A 21,642-nucleotide genomic window follows, 5' to 3' on the forward strand; every position below is an offset into this window, starting at 1 on the left:
CTAGGGGCCGCCGCATGAGCAGACTGCTTGGCAGGATGGACCATTGGTCTGACCCAGCAGCGGCAATTCTTATGTTCTTATGTACATTTTCTGGGCAAAGGATCATTTTCAAAGTGCATACTTTGACTTTGAAAATTTGCCAGTGCTCATACAAAAAATGGATTTGTATACTATTAATGTGTTTCACAGTTATAAAATTACAACTTAATGCTATTTAAAAATGTTCTGTGTATTTTTATTTTATTCTAGCTACTTCATAAGCTTACAGCACGAGCAATAATTAAAGATTTTGAGGATGGAATTCTTCATGAGAATGAGGCTGAACATGAGGTCTGTATAATATCTTCAGATTTGTAAAATAAATCTTTTGAGAACACTCATTTTGAGTTCTGTATCAATATAGTTCCTGCAAATTAAGAACAACTTAAATATATGGTAATACTAGTACTTTTGATATCTGCAGATACATGGTCAGAGGCTTCATCATGTACTCTGAAATGGTTGCCTTTATGAAAGACAACTAATGGTCACATAATTATGTCATGCGGTATTTTCAAGATGGATATTTAGGAGTAGATATTCAGCTGGTGGCAGTCAGCATTTTTTAAAACACTAACTGCTGTGGGCAGAATTAGCTCCATATATAGTATTCAGTGATGGCCTATGTCAGGGCAGTGGCATTGAATATTTAGGGATAATTCATTAGGTGCTAGCCACCAGGACCCACATAAAAAAAATTTTGGACTGGTAACGATTATCCCCTTCCCTTCCTCCCAGAACCTCAGGATCCCTCCTCTCACCCATCTTCTGAAGAAAATCTAAGCTAGCATCAGCACCCCCCCCCCCCACACACACACACAGATAAAAGTTTTGCACTCCGATTTTGGACAAGATGGCCAAGCCAGCTTCGTCAGCATCCATGGCAGCCACTATGATGTGGTTCCATGGGCAAAGGCTCACATGCAGCCTCTCCAGAATGAACTGCTGTCAAGGTGGTCCCCACAATTGGACTCCCTTCAAGTGACACTCCCATGGTCTCCAGATTCCAGCAGTATGGGTTAGTGGCTTTGTCCACCGTAATTATGGGGCATGCCCCTCAGAATAGCGTCATGGGTGATTTTCACAATGAATGCCAGCCTGTTTGGCTAGGGAGGCCACTGCAGTGGTCACCCAGTACAAGGGAATTGTTCGACCTTCCAGAGAAGGTAGTCCATCAACAGACAAGAACTTTGGGCCGTTTGGTTGGCATTGTAGAAGCTGGAGAAGATTCTAGAAGGACAGGCTGAGTCATCTCGAACAATGCTACAGTGGTAGCGTATATCAGTCACCAGTCAATCTGAGGCTATGGCAAGGAACAAGAAAATGAACTGTTTCTTCAGTCGAAGACCCGAACCCAGAATTGAAGGCCTGGATGCCATAGTCTAGCCGTGACCAGAGTATGAGCTTGTGTATGTGTTTTCTCCATGGCCCAAGATAGGACAGATTCTCCACAGAATAGCAAATCACACAGGAAGGGTGTTCTTTGTGGCTCCAGATTGGTCATGCAGGCCATGGTATGCGGACCTAGTGCATCCTCAGAGGGACAAAGGTCTCTGACTGCAGGGACCAGTGATCATAGTAGATTTAGATTGCTTTCACATGGCATTAGAACGCAAAGGATACTCAAGAGATAGTAGTTCCTACTCTCCTTAGAACCAATAAGCCTGTGATAGCCTGTTAAGGCATGGGAGACTTTTTAGCACTGGTTCACAACAGAAAAGGTGGTTCCATTTAGTGCTCTGATCTCAGTGGTTATGGCTTTCCCAAGTGGTGGGGCTCTCATGTTCATAGCCCAAGAATGCAAAGCTTCCCTGACTTCTCATCTAGACATAGCCAGATTCCTAAAAGGGGCAATTAGGATCAGACCACTGATAAAGCAGTCGTTTCCTTCGTGGAACCTTAATGTGGTTCTGCTTGACTTCATTCAAACTCCTTTTGAGCCTATTCAAGAGTCATCCGGGATGAAACTTACTGTCAAGACCATTCTCCTTGAACATAAGAAGTGCCGTCTCCAGAACAGACCCTAGGTCCATCAAGTCCGGCGATCCGCACACGCAGAGGCCCCGCCAGGTGTACCCTGGCATAGCATTAGTCCCCATATTACTCTACGTTTCTCATAAGAGATGTGCATTGAGCTTACCCTTACCTATGTCACCTTAAGCCACTCATAAGGAGATGTACATCTAACTTACCCTTAAACCCTAGAATGTGGATTCCGCAATTACCTCTTCTGGGAGAGCATTCCAGGTTTCTACCACTCGTTGCGTGAAGCAGAACTTCCTGACATCTGTCCTGAACTTGTCCCTCCTTAGCTTTAGTCCATGTCCTCTTGTCTGTGTCACATTGGACATTGTAAATAGTTTTTTATCCTGCTCTATTTGGTCGAATCCTTTCAGTATTTTGAAAGTCTCGATCATATCCCCTCGCAGTCTCCTCTTCTCAAGAGAGAACAATCCCAGTCTCTTAAGTCGTTCCTCATATTCCAAGTTCTCCATGCCCTTTATTAGCTTAGTTGCTCGTCTCTGCACCCTCTCGAGTACTTTTAAATCCTTCTATAGGTATGGAGACCAATGTTGGATGCAGTATTCCAAGTGTGGTCTGACCATCGCTCTATAAAGCGGTAGTATTACTTTCTCCGATCTACTCATGATTCCCTTCTTTATCATGCCTAACATTCTATTTGCGTTCTTCGCTGCCACCGCGCATTGCACCGTCGGCTTCAGGGTCCTATCAATTAATACACCCAGGTCCCTTTCCTGTTCGGTTTTTCCCAGAGTTGCACCTGACATATTGTACTTGTGTTCCTTATTTTTTCTGCCTAAATGCATGACTTTGCATTTTTCCACATTAAACTTCATCTGCCATTTATCTGCCCAATTTTCCAATCGTCTCAAGTCGCTCTGGAGTTCCTCGCTGTCCTTCTGCGATTTGATTGCCCAGCATAGCTTTGTGTCATCTGCGAACTTGATGATCTCACTAGATATTCCATCCTCCAGGTCATTTATGAAGATATTAAATAAGATGGGCCCAAGTACCGAGTCCTGGGGCACACCGCTAGTCACAGTCTCCCAGTCTGAGGATTTCCCATTTATGCCCACTCTCTGCCTTCTGTTCTCCAGCCATTTGCCTATCCATCTTAATATGTCTCCTTCTATTCCATGGCCTTGCAGTTTCCTGAGGAGTCTTACATGTGGAACCTTGTCGAACGCTTTCTGAAAATCCAAGTATACAATATCCACCGGTTCTCCACTATCAATTTGTCTGTTCACTGTCTCAGAAAATTGAAGTAGGTTCCCCTTCCTGAATCCATGTTGGCTGGCTCTCATCAGGTCATGTGTGTCTAAGTGCCGGGTTATGCTATCCTTGATCAGCGCCTCAACCATCATCCCAGGGACTGACGTGAGATTCACAGGTCTATAGTTGCCCGGTACTCCTCTTGATCCTTTTTTAAATATTGGCGTGACGTTTGCTATCTTCCAGATGTCCGGTATCTGTCCTGTTTTGATTGACAGTTGGCAAGTTTTTGCAATAGTTCACCGATTTCAACTTTTAGCTCTTTCAAGACTCTCGGATGAATTCTGTCCGGTCCAGGAGATTTGTCACTTTTGAGTTTGTCGATTTGGTGGTAAATCTGGTCCAAGTCCACTTTTACTGTAGAAAGGCTGTCCTCTGTTGCTCCTTTGAACACTTTCACTGCTTCTGGAATTGTTGTAGTGTCTTCCTTTGTAAAGACAGATGCAAAGAAGAAATTTAGTCTGTCTGCAATTTGTTTGTCATCCTTGATGTACCCTTTCCTTATCCCAGGACAAGCAGGCAGGTATTCTCACTAGTGGGTTCTCCTCATAGTCCTTTTTGGCATCCCTCACCGCCCTGTGACACTTCTTCTGATCATCCTTGTGTTTGCTCCAAGTTTCTGTTGTTTTCATGCGTTTCCATGCTTTGAAGGAGTTCTTTTTTTCTTTTATGGCTTCCTTAACCTCTTTAGTAAGCCACGCCGGCTCTCTTTTGCCATTTGTTTTCTTTGCTTTGGACATCCGCGGAATGTAGAGGCTTTGTGCTTACGTGATAGTATTTTTCAGAAGTGACCATGCCTGTTCTACCATTTTGACTTTGCACATTTTTTTCTTGATCCGTTGTTTCACCATGGTTCTCATGCTATCGTATCTTCCCCTTTTAAAGTTTAAAGTCATGGTTGAGGTTTTAGTGCCTTTCCCCTTCCCGACATCCAGTTTGAAGTTGATCCTATTGTGATCGCTCGTCCCCAGCGGGACTGTGACCTCTACATCTTTAGCCGGCCCCATAATGCTGTTTAGGACCAAGTCCAAGGTGCCGTGTTCTCTTGTCGACTCCCCCACCAATTGTTCCAGGAAGCAGTCCCCTAGCACTTCTAGGAACATTGCCTCCCTGCCACAATTTGAGGTTTCCCAGGTCCCAGTCTATCCCCGGAAAGTTGAAATCCCCCAAGATTGCAACATTACCTGCCTTGCATTCATGTTTAATTTCCTCTTATCATTTCCAAGTCTGTTTCCTCCCCCTGTCCTGGCGGTCGGTAGTAAAGGCCAATCGTGGTTATTAATGTCAGTGATAAGATTCTCAGAACTACAGGCGCTGTTGTGCAGGGAGCTCTTCCTCAAGATCACAAAGGTGGGAGTTTCCCTACATAAGGTCCCTTCCTTTTTGCCAAAGGTTGTTTTGGCATTTCATGTCAATCAAGAAATAAGATTGCTAGCATTCCAGACCACAAAGTCAAAGAAAAGGATCAGAATCTGAGAAAGCTGGATGCGAGGAGAGTCTCCCTACGTTATCTAGAGGTCACCAATGAGTTCTGACTGTCTGACCGTCTGTTTGTGTTCACCAGTCAAGCTAGATATGGTAGACCAGCAACCTAGCCTACTAGTTCATGATGGATTCGCTTGGCCATCTTGTCAGCATATATTGCATGTGGCAAGCAATCACCAGTCTCCTTGGAAGGGCATTCAATAAGAAGCGTGGCTTCTTCGTGGGCAGAAGTTCAGGCAAATTTGCCTGAGAAGATTTGTAGTAGAGAATGACATGGTAACAACATTTGGCACTGTCAATGTTCCCATCCCCACGGATAACCATGGGAAACCATCCCCATGTCATTCTTTAAGGAGAAAGGGTAGAATCAGAGTATGAATGGGCACAACCACTGACCCTCAAACCTTGCATTGAAGAATTCTGGTGTAGAAGGACTGAGGTTGAGATAGATACTAAAAAATGACATGAGATGGTTTCCCGCAGTTGTCCACGGGGACAGGAATGGAGATAAATTTAGTCACCGTGTCATTCTCTAATTTGTAGGGCAGTGACCTGGTCCTCATTGCATATGTTTTCCAAGTTCTATAGAGAGGACATGGCAGCAAGGGTAGACACTATATTTGGGTCCTCAGTGTTATAAGCAGGTGCAGAGGTCCCACCCTAGATTTCTGGGACAGCTTTTGTACTGTCCAGAATGATATACCTATTGTACTAGAAAAAGAGTTTAGATTCTTACCTTGCTAATATCTTTTCTAGTAGATAGGTGTGTCATGGCCCTGTCAGTTATTTCTCCACCAACCTACTCTCTCAATTAGACAATTCAAATCAAAGCTGAGATTTTTATCTCAGTCAGCCCTTAAGGGTATGAAGAATAATGTATTGCTCTAGCACATTAGGAAATGTTTGAACTCCATAAATGTTTCTGATTTGTATGGTAATTACAAAGTTTGGATTGCTCCATTGCAATGTTTAACATGTTTATTATCCTATCAAAGCAGAACAGCGCTGTATTTCGGGGAGTCTCCCTGTACTCCTCCTTCTTATGTATATCTACATAAGGCTATAGCCTTCCACCGAGGGCTATCCTCCTTCTACCGAGGGCAGCAGAGCCTTTGGTAGAAGGAGGAGGAGTCAAAAACCTGGAGTGGATTCCTTCTGCATAGCTTGCGAGCATGGGGGAGAATACCCTACTGACCTGAATGACACACCTATCTATTAGAAAATATATTAGCAAGGTAAGAACCTAATCTCTTTATATCATTTATTAAGTACTGTACATTAAATTGAAAATCTGTTTTATTTTCCTTTATTCTAGATGAAGAAACAAGAATTAAAGTCACTTATAATTGAGCTTAGCAAGGAATACTCCATTGTGACCCAGTTTACAAGTTTTGTGGCCATTGAGGAAAGGGTATGTATTAAATTAGGTAATTTTAGAATGTACTGTTTTATAAATTGGGCCATAGACTTTACTTTGTATTTATTTCTTTGATTAATAATTTATGACCCTGCATTGTTCAAGAATAGTTTTGGGGGTATGGCCTGATACTCTTGAATAAGTTCCATTTCACCTTCCTTTTGCCTCAGGTGCAATCATACAGCACTTATATTTATTTTGTTTATAATAATTTTTATTAACATTTTAACAAAGAATACAGACCAGCGTGGGCCACACGTGTGTTCTTCACAGTGGCCCTAGGTACAGCATAACAAGTCCCAACTGTCCCTTCACCCCCCACCCCCTCCCACACAGCATCACATATTTAGCAAGTAGCTAAGGGCTCTGGGAGATAAGCTATCAAACACAGGGGACCAAATCTGTAGAAACTGCCGCCAGGCTGCCGGAGAGGCTCTCTTGACGTCCAGACACTCCATATGTAACGAGGCATAGACATCATTCTTCCACTCTGTCATTGAAGGAGCCTCCTGCTGGTGCTTAATTACAGAGAATACATTTGTGTGCCAAAAGGAACAATCGCTCAAGCACTCTGCGTGCCCAGCGTGCAAAAATTAGAAAACAAAAGAACAACCGCTTGACATGGTAATCGCCTATGTCAGTGGTAGGCAAACTCATTAGTCAAAAGAGCCAAAGATCAGCAGTACAACGGTTAAGGTTCTTTTGAGAATCATACCCGCTTGCGCTAAGACGGCTATGTTAACCCGACTGACACCCCGCTCGCCCGCACGTAGTCTAAATCGATTCGTGGCAGAGCCTAAAGAATGACACGGGGGAAAAAAATTGTCTCCGTCCCTGCCCTGTCCCCGTGAGCTCGGTCCCTATCCCCGCAAACCATCTGATCCCATCCACACAAGCCTCAAATAGTTTTATACTGAACTTATTATATTCCTGCCTGGCTTTCAAGATCATTCATGGAATCTTGCCTCCTCTTATCCCACTGTCTTTCAACTCCTCCAGTCCCGACTCCTCTAGAACTGCCCAAAGGCTTAAACTAGCCTTCCCCTCTCCACGCGGCATCCACTATTCAGGCAAACTGGGAAAATCCCTTCTCTTCAAAATCACAGGTCTTTGGAACGACCTCACCACCCCGCTGCGGAACCTGAGCTCCCTTCAGTTATTCCGCAAACAACTGAAAACCTGGCTTTTCAGCAAATTGTAGCTCTATCCTTCCCCCCTTTCTCTCCCCCTTCTACACATAAGTTCATGTAATCCTTTTTCTTCTTCTCTACCCACTATTTTAAGTTCTTGTAAACCGTGTCGAGCTCCATTCTCGTGGAGATGATTCGGTATATAAACTTAAGGTTTAGATTAGATTAGATTAGATTAAAGTATAAAAAGAAACAATATTCTGTACAATTGTCAATTTATAAATCAGCGTCTTCTCCCCACTCTCTCTTCCCCATTTCCCTTCAGCGTCCTCAGCCCACTCTCCTCTCCACTTCCCTTCAGCGCACACACATAAAAACAAGCAAGCAATTGTATATCATTTTCATTCTATTCATTCATAGAAATTAAAGTCTAAATAATGCCAGTCACATAACAAAACATGATTTTACATAAATAATTCCCTGCACAGTCAAGCCTGCAAGGATTACTAGATGTCTTTCAGCAGCTCCCCTCCCTCCCCTTACCTTCATGGCCAAGTCAAAATGATCTACCAACAATAAAATTTTAAAAACACAAAGCACACTGTACGCAGAGAAAATGTTAATTATCATTTATATTCCATGTGTTTTCAAAGAGGTCAAGCAGATGACTTTATGCAATGTCACCTCAATAACAACTATACAAAAATAGACAAATATACCTTCCTCCCTTTTTACTAAACCACGATAGCGGTTTTTAGCGCAGCTGAATGCCCTGTGCTGCTCTCGATGCTCTTTGCTGCTCCCTGTGCTAAAAAACGCTATTGCGGTTTAGTAAAAGTGCAAAATATAGTCAGCAGATATAAATTCTCAAAACGGACACATTTTGATCAATAAATTGAAAATAAAATTATTTTTCCTACCTTTGTTGTCTGATAATTTCATCAGTCTCTGGTTGCACTTTATTCTTCTGACTGTGCATCAATATTTCTTCCCTTCTTTCAGCCTCCTGTATACTTCCTCTCCTCCAGACCTCATTCCCTCCCCCAACTTTATCTTTCTTTCACCCTGCCCCCTTTCTTTCTTTCTTTCTTTCGCCATGCCTCCTTTCTTTCTTTCGGTCTATCTTTCTCCATGCCCCCTTTCTGTCTGTCTCCCTATCTTTCTCTCTCCATGCCCCCTTTCTGTTTGTCTCCCTGTCTTCCGTCTCCTTTCTTTCTTTCTTTCTTTCTTTCTTTCTCCCTACCCTCCCTTTCTTTCTTTCTTTCTCCCTACCTTCCCCCAAGCCACCACCATTGGGGAATAGGCTGCCACCGCCGCCGGGGAATAGGCTGCCACTGCTGTCGAGTTCTGAGCTCTCCCTGCTTCCCTTCCCCGTAAAGAGGACACTGAAGCGCCGGGCCAACCAACCTTCGCCACCCAACATCAATTCTAACGTCGGAGAGGAAGTTCCGGGCCAGTCAGGCAGTGATTGGCTGGCCCAGAACTTTCTCTTCGACATCAGAATTGACGTCAGGTTGTATTGTCTACAATAACACCCAGATCCTTTTCTTGGGCACTAACCCCCAAGATGTACCCTAACATCCGGTAACTATGATTCGAGTTATTCTTCCCAATGTGCATCACTTTGCATTTGTCCACATTAAATTTCATCTGCCACTTGGTCGTCCGCTCTTCCAATTTCCTAAGGTCTGCCTGCAATTTTTCACTATCCTAACCCTTCCCAGAAGTCCCTGGAGACATATCCTCAGTGCGAAAGGATATTGTAAGCCCTGGTGGGCAGGTCCTAGCTACAGGATTATTTCCTACTTCACCAGAGTGATGCTTTCCTTCTAGGAGACCTCTGTCCCCAAGGCTGCACAGGGGTATCAGGCTGGAGGTGGGACTTCTCTACAACATCGCTGTCGGTCTCTATGTACTTCTCTGTCTCCCTATTCTGATTGGCCCAGATGTCTCAGGCCCCACCTGTGGGCGGGGTTTCAGCCACCTGGGTCAATCTGGCCCCATTCTGGAGCTGGCTGGCCTGACGGACAGGTGGGCTTGGCACCCGTCTGTCTGGCCAACAATTTGAGGTACGGGGAAGGGGGGTCGTGGGGTCAGCGGGAGGGTCGCGGGTCGGCAGGGGGGGCGGACGTTGGGGGGAGGGGGGTTGTGTCGAGGGCCTGGGATCCCTCCTGCCCGTATTGTATTGTGGGATAGGGGGGTCCACCTGGGCAGGAGGGGTTGGGCTGCCTCCTGCCCGATCGTGTAGGGGGTGGGGGGCGAGAGGTCAGGAGGGCTTGGGCTCCTCCTGGCCTGATCGTAATCGGGGGGGGGGGGGGGGCCCCGCGGGGCAGGAGGGCTTGGGCTCCCTCCTGCCCCAAACATAATCAGCGGGGGGGGGGGGAGGTCGCAGATCGCTGGGGCCAGGAGGGCTTGGGCTCTCTCCTGGCCCGATGTTAAGCCCTCCTGCCCCGATGTTGTCGTGGAGGTCGGGGGTGCCGTGTGGCAAGAGGGCTTGGGCTCCCTCTTGCCCCGATATTGTCGGGGGGGGGGGTGATGTATCCCAGCAGGAGAGATTGGCCATCTCCCCTGCCGCGATGCGATCACTCCTCTACCCAAACTGCCAGAACCCGCGGCAGGAGAGATTGGGCATCTCTCCTGCTGCGGGTTGCGGCAGTTCGGGTAGAGGGGTGATCGCATCGTGGTAGGGGTGATAAGGCATCTCTCCTGCCCCGATGGTTGCGGGTGGGTGGGTGGGTAGGTTGCCGGGCCTCTGAACTGATCGCGCCAGCGGCCATCAGCTCAGCGGCCCCTTTTTCAGCACTTAGACCTGTTTTGACTTCGTCTAAGTCAAAAGGTATAAGTGCCGACTAGGCAACCTGCCTAAGGTTTTGGTTATACCTGCTGCACGCCTAGGTGTAGGTCGGCCACCGCCTGCCCACCGCCCGCCCTTTCCCCTCCTCTAAACACGCCTCTTTTCTCTCTGTGCGTTTAGAGGCAGGGGAAAGGCCTAAGCTGGTTTTAGATACATCTACAAACCAGCTTTGGTTATGGGTACTTGGACGATCAGGCTTTTTGATCGTCCAAGTAGCCATTTAGGACACTTTTTAGACTTTTTTTTTTTTTTTATTATGAGCCCTATAGTGCGTACAATGTCATGAGTATTAGATGATTTAATTATTATTGTATATCCCAGTTGTGTCCACTCTGAACTTTAAGGTTGCTGAAATACATAAATAAAAAAATAAATAAAAGAAGACAGTGCATACAAATCTATTTCATTCATGTTCATTGTGGATATCCTGAGAACTCAACTGACTAGATGTGCCTCGAGGTTTGGAGTGAGAATCACTGGCCTACTGAGCAGAGACTAGAAAGTGCCATCTTAAACAAAAAAAAAATGCGTATACCATTTTAAGGAAATGTTGTAATGCAGTGTTCTTCAACCACCGGTCCACAGAAATTTCCTGCCGGTCCACAGTGCCAACATGTGCATCAGGCCCAAAACAGTGTTCTTCAACCGCCGGTCCACGGTGCGATCGATGCGGCGTTATCTTCGAGCCAGCTCCCTCTTCCTATTTGATTCAGTGCACAAAGCCATAGGCAGTAGCTCCTACAGGTGTCCTGCGCCTGAACCGGAAGCCTTCTCTATGACATTGCAACGTCAGAGGGAAGGCTTCCAGATGAGACAAGGGACGTGCAGGGTGCAATTAGTACTATTATGGGGGCAGGGTCTGGGGTGGACATTGGGTAGAGATGGGCGGGGTCTGGCCCACGACTTAGCCCAGTGTTCTTCAACCGCCGATCCATGGACCAATGCCGGTCCACAGAATAATTCTTTTATTTCTGCCGGTCCATAGGTGTAAAAAGGTTGAAAAACACTGTTGTAATGTGTGCTTGCAACCAATGTAAACCAGAATAGCTGTTCCTGGAAGGTGGCTGCTTTTCAACCTGAAGGTCAAAGGTTCAAGGCTGGCTTGTGCATAACTGGAAAAATAGACTGATAGACTTTTAGTGAGATAGCTAATTGGATCGGTGGGACATTTTTGAAGGCAAAAAAAAATGATGCCGGTACTCTGTACCAGTGTGTACCTTCATGAAAATAAGTCCTATTTCACTAAAACTCAGCATGAAACCAAAATACAGTATAATCTCGTTATAATGGACTCGCTTATAACAAAACCTCGCCTATAGCGGACGTGATCCGCTGGTCCTGGCCGAGCGCCATTATAAACATACAGAAAATCATCGGATATAGCAGACTCATATATAAAGGACTTTCGGATATAACGGACAACTATTTTGGTCCCGAGAGCCACTTTTAGCTGTAATTTTCTTCATCTATAATGGACATACAGGCTCCGCCTACAAGGCGCGTGGCATGCCGGTGATATAGTATCAAAATTCAGCCCAGAAGAAAATGACAGAGAATTTTTCTTTCCAGTACAATACAACATAATGCTTTAGAATATCTTTTAGTGTTCTGGTTTTGTAATCATTTCGTGCCATACCAATGTTTTGCTGAGTTTTGTTCTTGATGTTGCCGATATGCTTGTGCAGTGACTGTTGTTCATTGATTGTACGTTGTTTCAAGTAGACCTAAATAAAGTTTTATAAAAAAATGCAACTCTGGATATAACGGACAGTTTTTCCAGGTCCCTTGAAGTCCGTTATAACGAGATTATACTGTATTGTTAAACTACATTTTCACAAGCATGTTGTTTTAGATTGTGAGTTTGCTTAGTTTCATTGTAATACACTTCAAAATCATTCCAGTATCAAATACCCTTATGAAATCTCTACTCCTATAATGAGTTTGCTTTCATGTTAGGGTTCCAAGATAACACCACAGCCTGACATACTGAATATTAAAGAACTTATAGCCAAAGAAGATATAGATCTCCTTCCTTACATGGACTGGGAAATGAATGCTGCTGAAGAGATGCAAGACTTAATGGATTTAAGTACAGATGAGTTTCTTATTGATGAATTTGAATTACTCAAGGTAAATATGTTGACGTATGTTTATTAAAGATAATTCAGAATAAATACTAGCAATGTACAATATATCCAACATTTTGCTATAGCCTTAAGAGGTCAGTCTTCCAGAAGCTGCAAGATAAATCAACTACAAACAATACAAAACACAGCCCTAAGACTCATCTATTTGCTGAAAAAATACGAGCACATCACAGAGGCTTACCACAACTCACACTAGCTCCCAATACAAGCCAGAGTACACTTCAATTTCCACTGCCTACTATTTAAAGCTATAAACGGAGACAGCCCAACCTACTGGAACAATCGACTAATTCAATCTACCTCGACCAAACACAAGAGAACCCACAGAATATTTACACACCCGCCAACCAAAAACGTCAAACAAAGGAAACTGTATGACAACCTACTGGCCACCAGAGCAGCGAAACTGGACCGACAACTCACCAATCTGCTGATTTCTACCACAAACTACTAAGCCTTCAAAAAAGAAACAAAAACCCTACTCTTCAAAAAATACATAAAACCAATATAACACAACCAAACATGTCCCAAACTCCTCCTGCAATACTATCTACTCTTTTGCAAATTAGAAAATGTTCAAACTATTCCTTAAGTACTTCTTAATATCATAACAATTCTTATGTAATACGCCTTGAACCGCAAGGTAAAGGCGGAATAGAAATCCCTAATGTAATGTAATGTAATAAATCTGAGCAAATAGAGATCATAACATCTAAACCCTCCCATTCATATACCCACTGTCCTCGTCCCATCCCTTCCACCATACCCCTTCACAGTGTGGGTGCTGATAATTAGATAACACTAGTCCATGCTACACATTTTAAATTATGCTTTTAAAATTATGCTGCATGCCAAATGGTTCAATAAGTTTTAACTATTGCAGCAATTTGTTTTTATGGAATGCTTCAGGGATCTCAAAGTCCCTCCTTGAGGGCCGCAATCCAGTCGGGTTTTCAGGATTTCCCCAATGAATATGCATTGAAAGTAGTGCAGGCACATAGATCTCATGCATATTCATTGGGGAAATCCTGAAAACCCGACTGGATTGCGGCCCTCAAGGAGGGACTTTGAGACCCCTGGTATACTTGGAATAAAGTTCCTGAGGCCTTTGACCACCCATCCCTGATGATTCAAATTTAAAGCTTTCCTCATTGTGGGCCCTTCTGCTCTGGAGATGCTTACTGTTTCTTTGATAGGTTGACAGCATTCCCTTGGGATATCATACTTTCATCAGTTCCATCTACACAGCCATGCATTTATCTCCGTTATGTGAGCTTGATTGCCTCAGCCTGCATCTTCTAAATATTATTTCTGTATGGCCTTGAATCTTTCCTCATATAGCTTCATTTATATATGACATTGACTTTCTCAAATTACCCCTGGAAAGTGTTTAATAAATTGCATCCACTATGTTGTCTTATTTAATGTTTTCTATTGTAAACTGCTTAGCTGTGTTTGACATGAATAAAGTGAATAAATCAAATGAACATTAGGAGAGGAATATACAGTAGAATTATCATGGTATATATTTAATGAAGAAAGGTATCCCATCCCATATTTAGAGTTCCCATTCCGTACAGAGAAATTACTTACTGTATATTCTGGATTTCTGTTATTGTCTCCTGGTTGTTTTCTCAATTTGTCTCCCTAGACTGATGTTACAGAATGCTTAATATCACGAAATGAAGATTACACGGAGCTTGCATTTTGCCTAGAAAACGAGCCAGCACCACTTATTTTGAATGATATGTTGCCATCAGCAGCTTTTCCTCCCTTTGCTGGTTATCCTCCTCCTCCTCCTCCTCTTCTTCCTCCTCCTCCTCCTCTTCTTCCTCCTCCTCCTCCTCTCTCTTTTGATCTTTCTAAATTTAACGTGCAGCATCACGAGGAGAAACGTTCTTCCATTGGAATTGATATAGTGGCAGAAAATTACAACTTGCCTGAATTTCCAGAAGTGTCATTTCCCCCCGCAAATAAAGTACATGTTCACTTACCATCTTCTCTTCTCGGAAGTCCTGTTTTGCCTAACTCATTTGTGCAGAAGAATATGGATGCTTTGAAAATCAAACATACTGCGCTACAAATGGTAAGATGATTAATTTTTGATAGTTTTACTTTAAATTCTTTTCATCTTAAATCTTGACCTCATTGAGGATCTAGTGTATCGAGTATCATCAGAATTCAGTGAATAATGCTTGACAGAATGTTTTCTTGCCACAGGTAGCAAGCCTATAGGGGTAATGATTGAATAACCTATTGTGTTGTAAGCTATATGTGCACTTTTATACATGTGTATCTTGTAACTGATCATCAAGGCAAGTTTACCTGGATACTTTGCACCTGTTTGGACAGTTATTCAAAGGACTTATCCATTCAGCACTGGGTTTTAAGCAAGTAAACCTTTAGAATTTGCACCTAGTTAAGGATAACTTTTGTCCAAACATATATAAAAACATGAGGGTTGATATTCAATGCAATTTAACTAGCCAGAAACAGCTCCTGGCTGGTTAAATCACCTGTTTGGGGATAACCGGTCATTTTTAGCAGCATTTAACTGATTGGCACTGCTGAAAATAACTGGTTAGTGCCTAACTGTAAACCAGCTATTTGGGGGCGTTCTAGGGGCAGAGTTGGCACTTGGCTTGAAGTAACTGATCAGGGTAACCAAATAAATGGGAGAGCATAAAAGGCTATCCTGTCTTTATGCTGGTTAAGTGCTGAATATCAGGCTGAATTTATGTTAGCCATCTCTGCAAAATCAGTTAGTCAGTACTGAAGCTTGGACAGAATCCAGAATTGAATAGCAAAAAATGACACCAGTGGTGGCCAGCAAAATGCTGGGTGCCACCGTCTGAATATCGACCCCATAGGGGATAATATTGTAATAATTTTAATTTTAATTTTTTTCATTTCTTATATACCGCTATACCATAAGTTCAAAGCAGTTTACAACAAGTTACATACAATGAGAGTAAGAGATGTTTACAACAAGAAGTAAGAGATGTTTACAACGAGATACATACAATGAGTGTATGAGATGTAAGGGGACCAGAAGAAGTACTTTCTGGGATACAAATTGCAAATGGAAGAGAGCCAAGATGGTTTGAATCAAAAGGAAGAATCTAGTCAGAGATTGGGGTGCAGGGGAATACAATTTGGGTGGAATACCTTTACAAATGGGAAGAAGGATGAATTAATCTAAAATCAAGAGAATTGGGGATTGGGATGAGGATAGCTGAGGGGGATTGGGCAAGAATTGGGAGATTTGAATTTGTTAAAGAGACGGGTGTTCAGTGATTTTCTGGGAAGTCTAAAAAATATCAGTCAGTATGAGGATATTCCATAGCAATATCCAGATATTGTCTGCCATTGAATTTCCAGATTTGCAAGCCTCTAAAGTTATTAATTGGGTTAGGAGCTGGTTGGGTGGAAAGTTACAGAGGGTAGTAGTATATGGAGCTCACTCTGAGGAAAGGGATGTCACCAGTGGTATGCCTTGAGGTTCTTTTTATCAGTTTTTAAGCAATATTGCTGAAGGGCTGTCTGGAAGATAGCTTTCTTTGTGGATGATACCAATGTCTGCAAAAGGGTAGACACCCCTAATAGTGTGGATAATATGAGGAAAGACCTAGCAAAGCTTGAAGAATGGTCCAGAATTTGGCAGCTAAGATTTAATGCTAAGAGATGCAGGGTCATGCATTTAGGCTGCAAAAACCCAAGGGAATGGTTTACTTTGGGTGTGTGCATATGTGATGATCTTAAGATGGCCTTTTCTATCTTAACAGGTAGAAAAGGCAACAGCGAAAGCTAGAAGGATGCTTGGGTGCATAGGAGCGAAATAGCCAGTAGGAAAAAAAAAAGGAGTTAATGATGCCCCTGTATAAAACTAGTGACACCTCATTTAGAATTTTATGTACAATTCTGGAGACTACCTTCAAAGATATATAAATAGGATGGAGTCAGTCCAGAGGATGGCTACTAAATGGCTAGTGGTTAGAGTTACAGCTTCAGCATCCTGAAGTTGTGGGTTCAAACCCCATGCTGCTCCTTGTGATCCTGGGCAAGTCGCTTAATCCCCAGGCACGTTAGATTGTGAGCCCACTGACACAGATAGGGGAAAATGCTTGAGTACCTGAATGTAAACCACCTAGACAACCTGCATTGATAGGTAGTATTTAAATAACTTAAATACATAAATAAATCGTGAAGCATATGGTGACAGACTTCAAGATCTTAATATAAATACTTTGGGGGAAAGGCAGGAGTGGGAAGATATGATAGAGATGTTTAAATACCTAGGTGATATAAATGCACATTAGGTGAGTCTCTTTCGATTACAAAGAAATTTTGAAATGAGGGGCATAGGATGAAAGTGAAAGGGGATAGACGAAGAAGTAACCTCAGAAAATACCTTTTTCACAGAAAAGATGGTACGAGTAAATGCATGGAATGGCCTCCTGATGGAGGTGGTGGAGATGAAAACTGTATTTGAATTAAAAAAAAACATGGGACAAATACATTGGATCTCTAAGGGAAAGGCAGTCATCAGTAGGAAGCCACAGCCCACAATGTCTTTCTAAAGCTAGAATTCATGCACTGTAAATTACTCCTGGTGGAATTCTGCATCACTGTGCAATGCAGAATTTCTGCAGAATTGCAAGTTTCACAGAATTCCCCTTTTTCCATCCAGAATCTCCTTCGGCAACAGTGTCAGCTTCATCGGGCCACAGTATTGGCAGTGATTCTCACACGCTGCCTGCTTCTAACCTGGAAGGAAAGATGCTGGCATGGGGGGGAGGGTTGGGAGGAAGGAAAGTTGCTGACACAGGGAGGGAAGGGGTGAGAGGAAGGAAAGATTCTGGCACAGGGGGGGGAGAGGGAGACGTGCATGATGAGGGGAGAGGGTGAAATGTTGCACATGATAATAGAGGGGAGGAAGGGAATGATGGTGCATGGAGGGTGGTAGAGAGGTTTGACCCAGAGCAAAATTCAGGGGGGGAGAGAGACACTGGACAGTGGGAAGGAAACAGAAATGTTGGATATGGCAGATGAAGGGAGAGAATCTGAGGGGCTTGAGTCAATCAGGGACTTCTTTAGGCCTCCCATCCCCCCCAGCCCAGCACTCCCGTACCTCAAAGTTGGGAGCATGAGGAGTGCTCAGTCCTTGGGAGGAACCCAAGGCGCTGTAACCAATCAGGGCCTTAGGCTCCTCCATGTGTATCACATGATGCACCGGGGCGGGACCTAAGGTCCAAGCAGATGCGTCGCTGGACCCAGAGGAGCAAGAGGGATTGAGCATCCCTCCTGCTCCCAACTTTGAGGTACGGGGGTGCCAGGCCGGGGATGAGCCCAGCCGGGGGGTTGGGTGGGAGGCCTAGGAGCAGGAGGAATTGATCACCCCTCCTGCTCCCAACTTTTAGGTACGGGCGGGGTTGGGCCAGGCCGGAGGTGGTCTGGGGGGGGGGGGTGAGTGCCATGCCAGGGGGTTGAGTGCTGTGCCGGGAGGGGGGCGGGGTTGAGTGCCATGCCGGGAGTGGGCCGGTAGCAGGAGGGCTGGGGGTGGGCCGGTCGCAGGAGGGAGGGAAGCCTACTGAGCAGGAGGAACTGAGCACCCCTCCTGCTCTCAACTTTTAACAGGGTGTCAGGCCGTGCTGGTCAGGAGGTTTTGGATTTTTTTTTTTGTTTCATTTTTTTTAATAGGCCTGATATTTTGCAGCCTATTTAAAAAAATGAAAAAAAAAAAAAAGCTGGCAGAATCCCTGACAGCAGTGACAAGAGGCTGCTTCTCCTGTCACTACTGTCAGGGTCTGCACATGCTCCAGGATCGCTCTCTAGTGATCCTGGCCATGGGTGGGGGGCATGCCAACGATCATCCCCATTTGCATGCAGGCCTTTTGTGAATTTGTTGGCCTGCATGCAATCGGGAAAGGATTGCTGACAGACTCGGGGGTTAGTGAATATTACATGTTAACAACACAGTCAATGTGTGAATAACTGCTGGTGTGGATTTAATTAATTGATATAAGACAGTGCAGGGAGTTAAACGTGGATAGGATTTATTCACTTAGCTGGAATTTACCAGCTTGTTTACTCAGTGCAGAAAAAGGGGGAAAAAACACAAGCCATAATTCTGATAATTACAGAAAGTGATTCAAGACAAAGATATGTGTGCCCTGAAAGGAAAACAAGGACAGGAGGTAAGCCATGATAGGATAGCAAGAACCATCTAATGCCTTTAGCCAGTGAGATTTCAGGCCATAACACTGGTAGCCTGAGAAGCCTGGGGCATGTCAACCTAATATGAAGTTGTTGACTCTTTTCTTATTTGGGATGGTACCTTACCTAAAATGTCCAGGCAAGACTTGACATATTACATAATATAATTTCTTTAACAACATGGCAGCATTTTTGGTTTTTACAATAGGAAGCACCTACTGTTGATCAAGAAGAATCCAAATTCTGTATAAAAAGCTTCCAGGAACAGCAAGATTCAGCTGAATCTTATTCTTTCATGCCTGAATCTGGATCTGCCATTCCTAATAAAATTATTCTATATAAAAAGAAGCAAAAAGCTGATAGAACAAGTAAGTATTGATCTAAATTCCAACCATATTGTTGTGTTAGAAATTATATTGACAGTTACATGACAAAAATCTTGACTCCATATCACAGAATATTAAGATTGTTAATATTTTAGGTACATTAACTAATCTTGAATCACTACCACTTCCAACTGAATACACATCAAGGAACTTGAAATAATGTCCAAATGCGTTACATCAGAGATGAACCACTTCATTTTGTGAAACATAAACAGGTGGCACAGATGTGGTAATGGGAGTGTGGTGTTGGAGTGAGGCCTTCGTCAAACACAGTCGGGCAAGGATAAAAAGTGAAACAAAAGCCCTTTATTAAACAAATGCTGAACCCTGTTACCTTGCAAGCATAGCAAATAAAGAATAATGTTTCTAAGTTCAGCCCTCAAACTCACAGTGCATACAGCTACCGTGTTTCCCCGAAAATAAGACAGTGTCTTATATTAATTTTGGGCCCAAGGTCTTATTTTCGGGGTATGCACATGATCATCTCTCCCTTCCTCCCCTTCACCTCAATTCTTCCTCTTTCCTTTCTCTCCCCCACATGTGCAGCATCTTTCCTTTCCTCCCTCCCATCTCTCGTGCAGCAGGACACTTGCCCAGCTTTCTTTCCCTCCCTCTCATCCCTTGTGCAGCAGAACCCTTGAGCGAGCACCCCCCCCAAGCACCCGCTGCGCAGCCGAACCCCCATCCTTCCTTACCATCGGAACTCCGCCGACCGTGAGTGAGCCCTACATACCTCCCTAAGCAGCGTCAGACCAGCAGCACTCTTCAATAAAAATATATTATAAAAAAAAAAAAATGGCAACCCAGACCCGCAACACCAATGGTTAATACAGCTCCAAACTAGACCATTGGCCATAAACCTTTTATTGGAAGAGACCCTCCAACCCTTGAACAAACTAGCAGTGACCCAGGCACCTCAGGCCACACAACAAGCAAACCACAAACATACGCCAGCCACTTCAGGCAAACCACTCAAGCATACCACCCCTACAAATCCCCCCCCCCCCCCCCCCGGAGTACAGGTAGGGAATCAAAAGCGTCACAGTCGGGGATTCTGAAAGAGTGTGAGCATTATGCTATGATAAAAGAGTAATTAGGTAGTGAGGAGGTCCACAAAGTAACATAGTGCCTCATATCCAAAAATTGAGATTTCTCATAGGAATGAATCTCAATTTGAGCCATCTCTCTCAGCTTGTCCCGCCATTGAGCTGCAGGAGGGGAGTCCTCAGAAGCCCAGTAGGTCAGAATCAATTTTTTTGCCACAAGAATGGCATTATACAAGAACTTGCGTTGGGAGGAAGAGAAGCCCTGCTCCTGGAGGGAGCCCTGGAGACCCAAAAGAAGGGTGCCATAATCCCATTCTATAGACCTGTGGAGGACAGAGTCAAGGAGACCCAAGAGCCCCTGCCAAAGGGTAAGCTTAGTGCACTCAAGAAACGAGTGTATATAGGTACTGGGCTTTCACTTGACACATAGATCACTGCTTCACAATCCAATCGGTGCCCCCCTCTGCCGTGTGATGTGAGCTCGGTGCAGGTCTTTATATTGCATTTACTGATAATCTGCCAACTTGGAAAAGAGATAGAGTGTCCAGAAACAGTCCAAGAACTGAGACTCAGTGACGCTCTCACCCAAATTCCCTTCCCAGCTCTCCCTTAATTTACCCATTCCAGGAGCCTGTGATGAGAGCCGCAAGACACCATATCAGTGGTGGGCAGCCTTCCGGCAGGAGGGATTAGGCACCCTTCTGCTGGCGATTGGGGGACATTCTCTGGCAGGAGGGGTTGGGCACCTTCCTGACGGCGATTGTTGAGGGGGGGGGGACAGGCGGCCGCGGCCGCTATACCTATCATGGCAGGGAGATCCCTTGCCGTGATAAGTGTAGCGGCCGCGTCTACTGTATCCCGGTTCTGTAACTTGCATCTGTAACATGGACATCGGTTACAGAATAGGGGTTAGTGTAGGTCTGATTATGTATACAACGCCCCTCCCGGGCATCCTATACAGAATCTGGGCCTAACTGTATGGTATCTACAGTATGTTAAAAAAGGAAATATACATACAAATAAAATTCTTAATAAGCTCAGCACAGTGAATTTAATACAACACATATTCAGTATTACTATCCATGCTTCTACCCCTATCATATATTCAGTACTGTTATCTGGATAGTAAGCAGTTCTGATTAGAGGTTGCAAGATTATGATGTATATGATTGATGTTTGATATTTGTTTTATTAAGTATGCTGAGATTGTATTCCACTGAGTATTGTTGAGATTATGCGGAGTAGATATAATTCTAAAATAAATATGTAGAGAGTGGTGACCTTTTCTTGCTACAACTAGCAATGGTATTCAGCTGCTGTCTGTGTAACTTATTTCATTAGGGCAGCTTTTTCACTGACCTAAATTTGTCCATATAACTATATACATAGGGGGCAATTCTGTAAACGTTTCCCAAATTTGAGTGCTAAAATGCAAAGTGCTAAGTGTGAATTCTGTTGTAACATCTGGATGTCAAGATTCTATTATACAATAAAGAAAAGGAGGGATAAGGGAGATATGCAGATGTTTGTATAGTAATACCTTGTAAATATTTAAACAAATTATTTTCAAAGAGGAGAAAGCAATAGAATTAGAGAATATGAGCCAAGATTGTAGGGTGGTAGATTTC

At 43.9% G+C, this 21,642-nt stretch overlaps 1 protein-coding gene across 6 annotated transcripts in view; it reads left to right on the plus strand.

Moving 5' to 3' along the window:
* The window catches only part of PARP4 (poly(ADP-ribose) polymerase family member 4), a 172,621-nt gene that overhangs the window by 96,636 nt on the left and 54,343 nt on the right, over positions 1-21,642 (plus strand). For all 6 annotated transcript variants that reach the window (XM_033947750.1, XM_033947753.1, XM_033947754.1 and 3 more), the window contains 5 exons: positions 250-330; positions 6,134-6,229; positions 12,176-12,349; positions 14,018-14,452; positions 18,791-18,950. In XM_033947750.1, coding sequence (XP_033803641.1) covers positions 250-330; positions 6,134-6,229; positions 12,176-12,349; positions 14,018-14,452; positions 18,791-18,950 — 946 coding nt within the window. The remainder of the gene's footprint in view (positions 1-249; positions 331-6,133; positions 6,230-12,175; positions 12,350-14,017; positions 14,453-18,790; positions 18,951-21,642) is intronic.

This window comes from Geotrypetes seraphini, chromosome 6, assembly GCF_902459505.1.
Source record: "Geotrypetes seraphini chromosome 6, aGeoSer1.1, whole genome shotgun sequence".
NCBI lineage: Eukaryota > Metazoa > Chordata > Amphibia > Gymnophiona > Dermophiidae > Geotrypetes > Geotrypetes seraphini.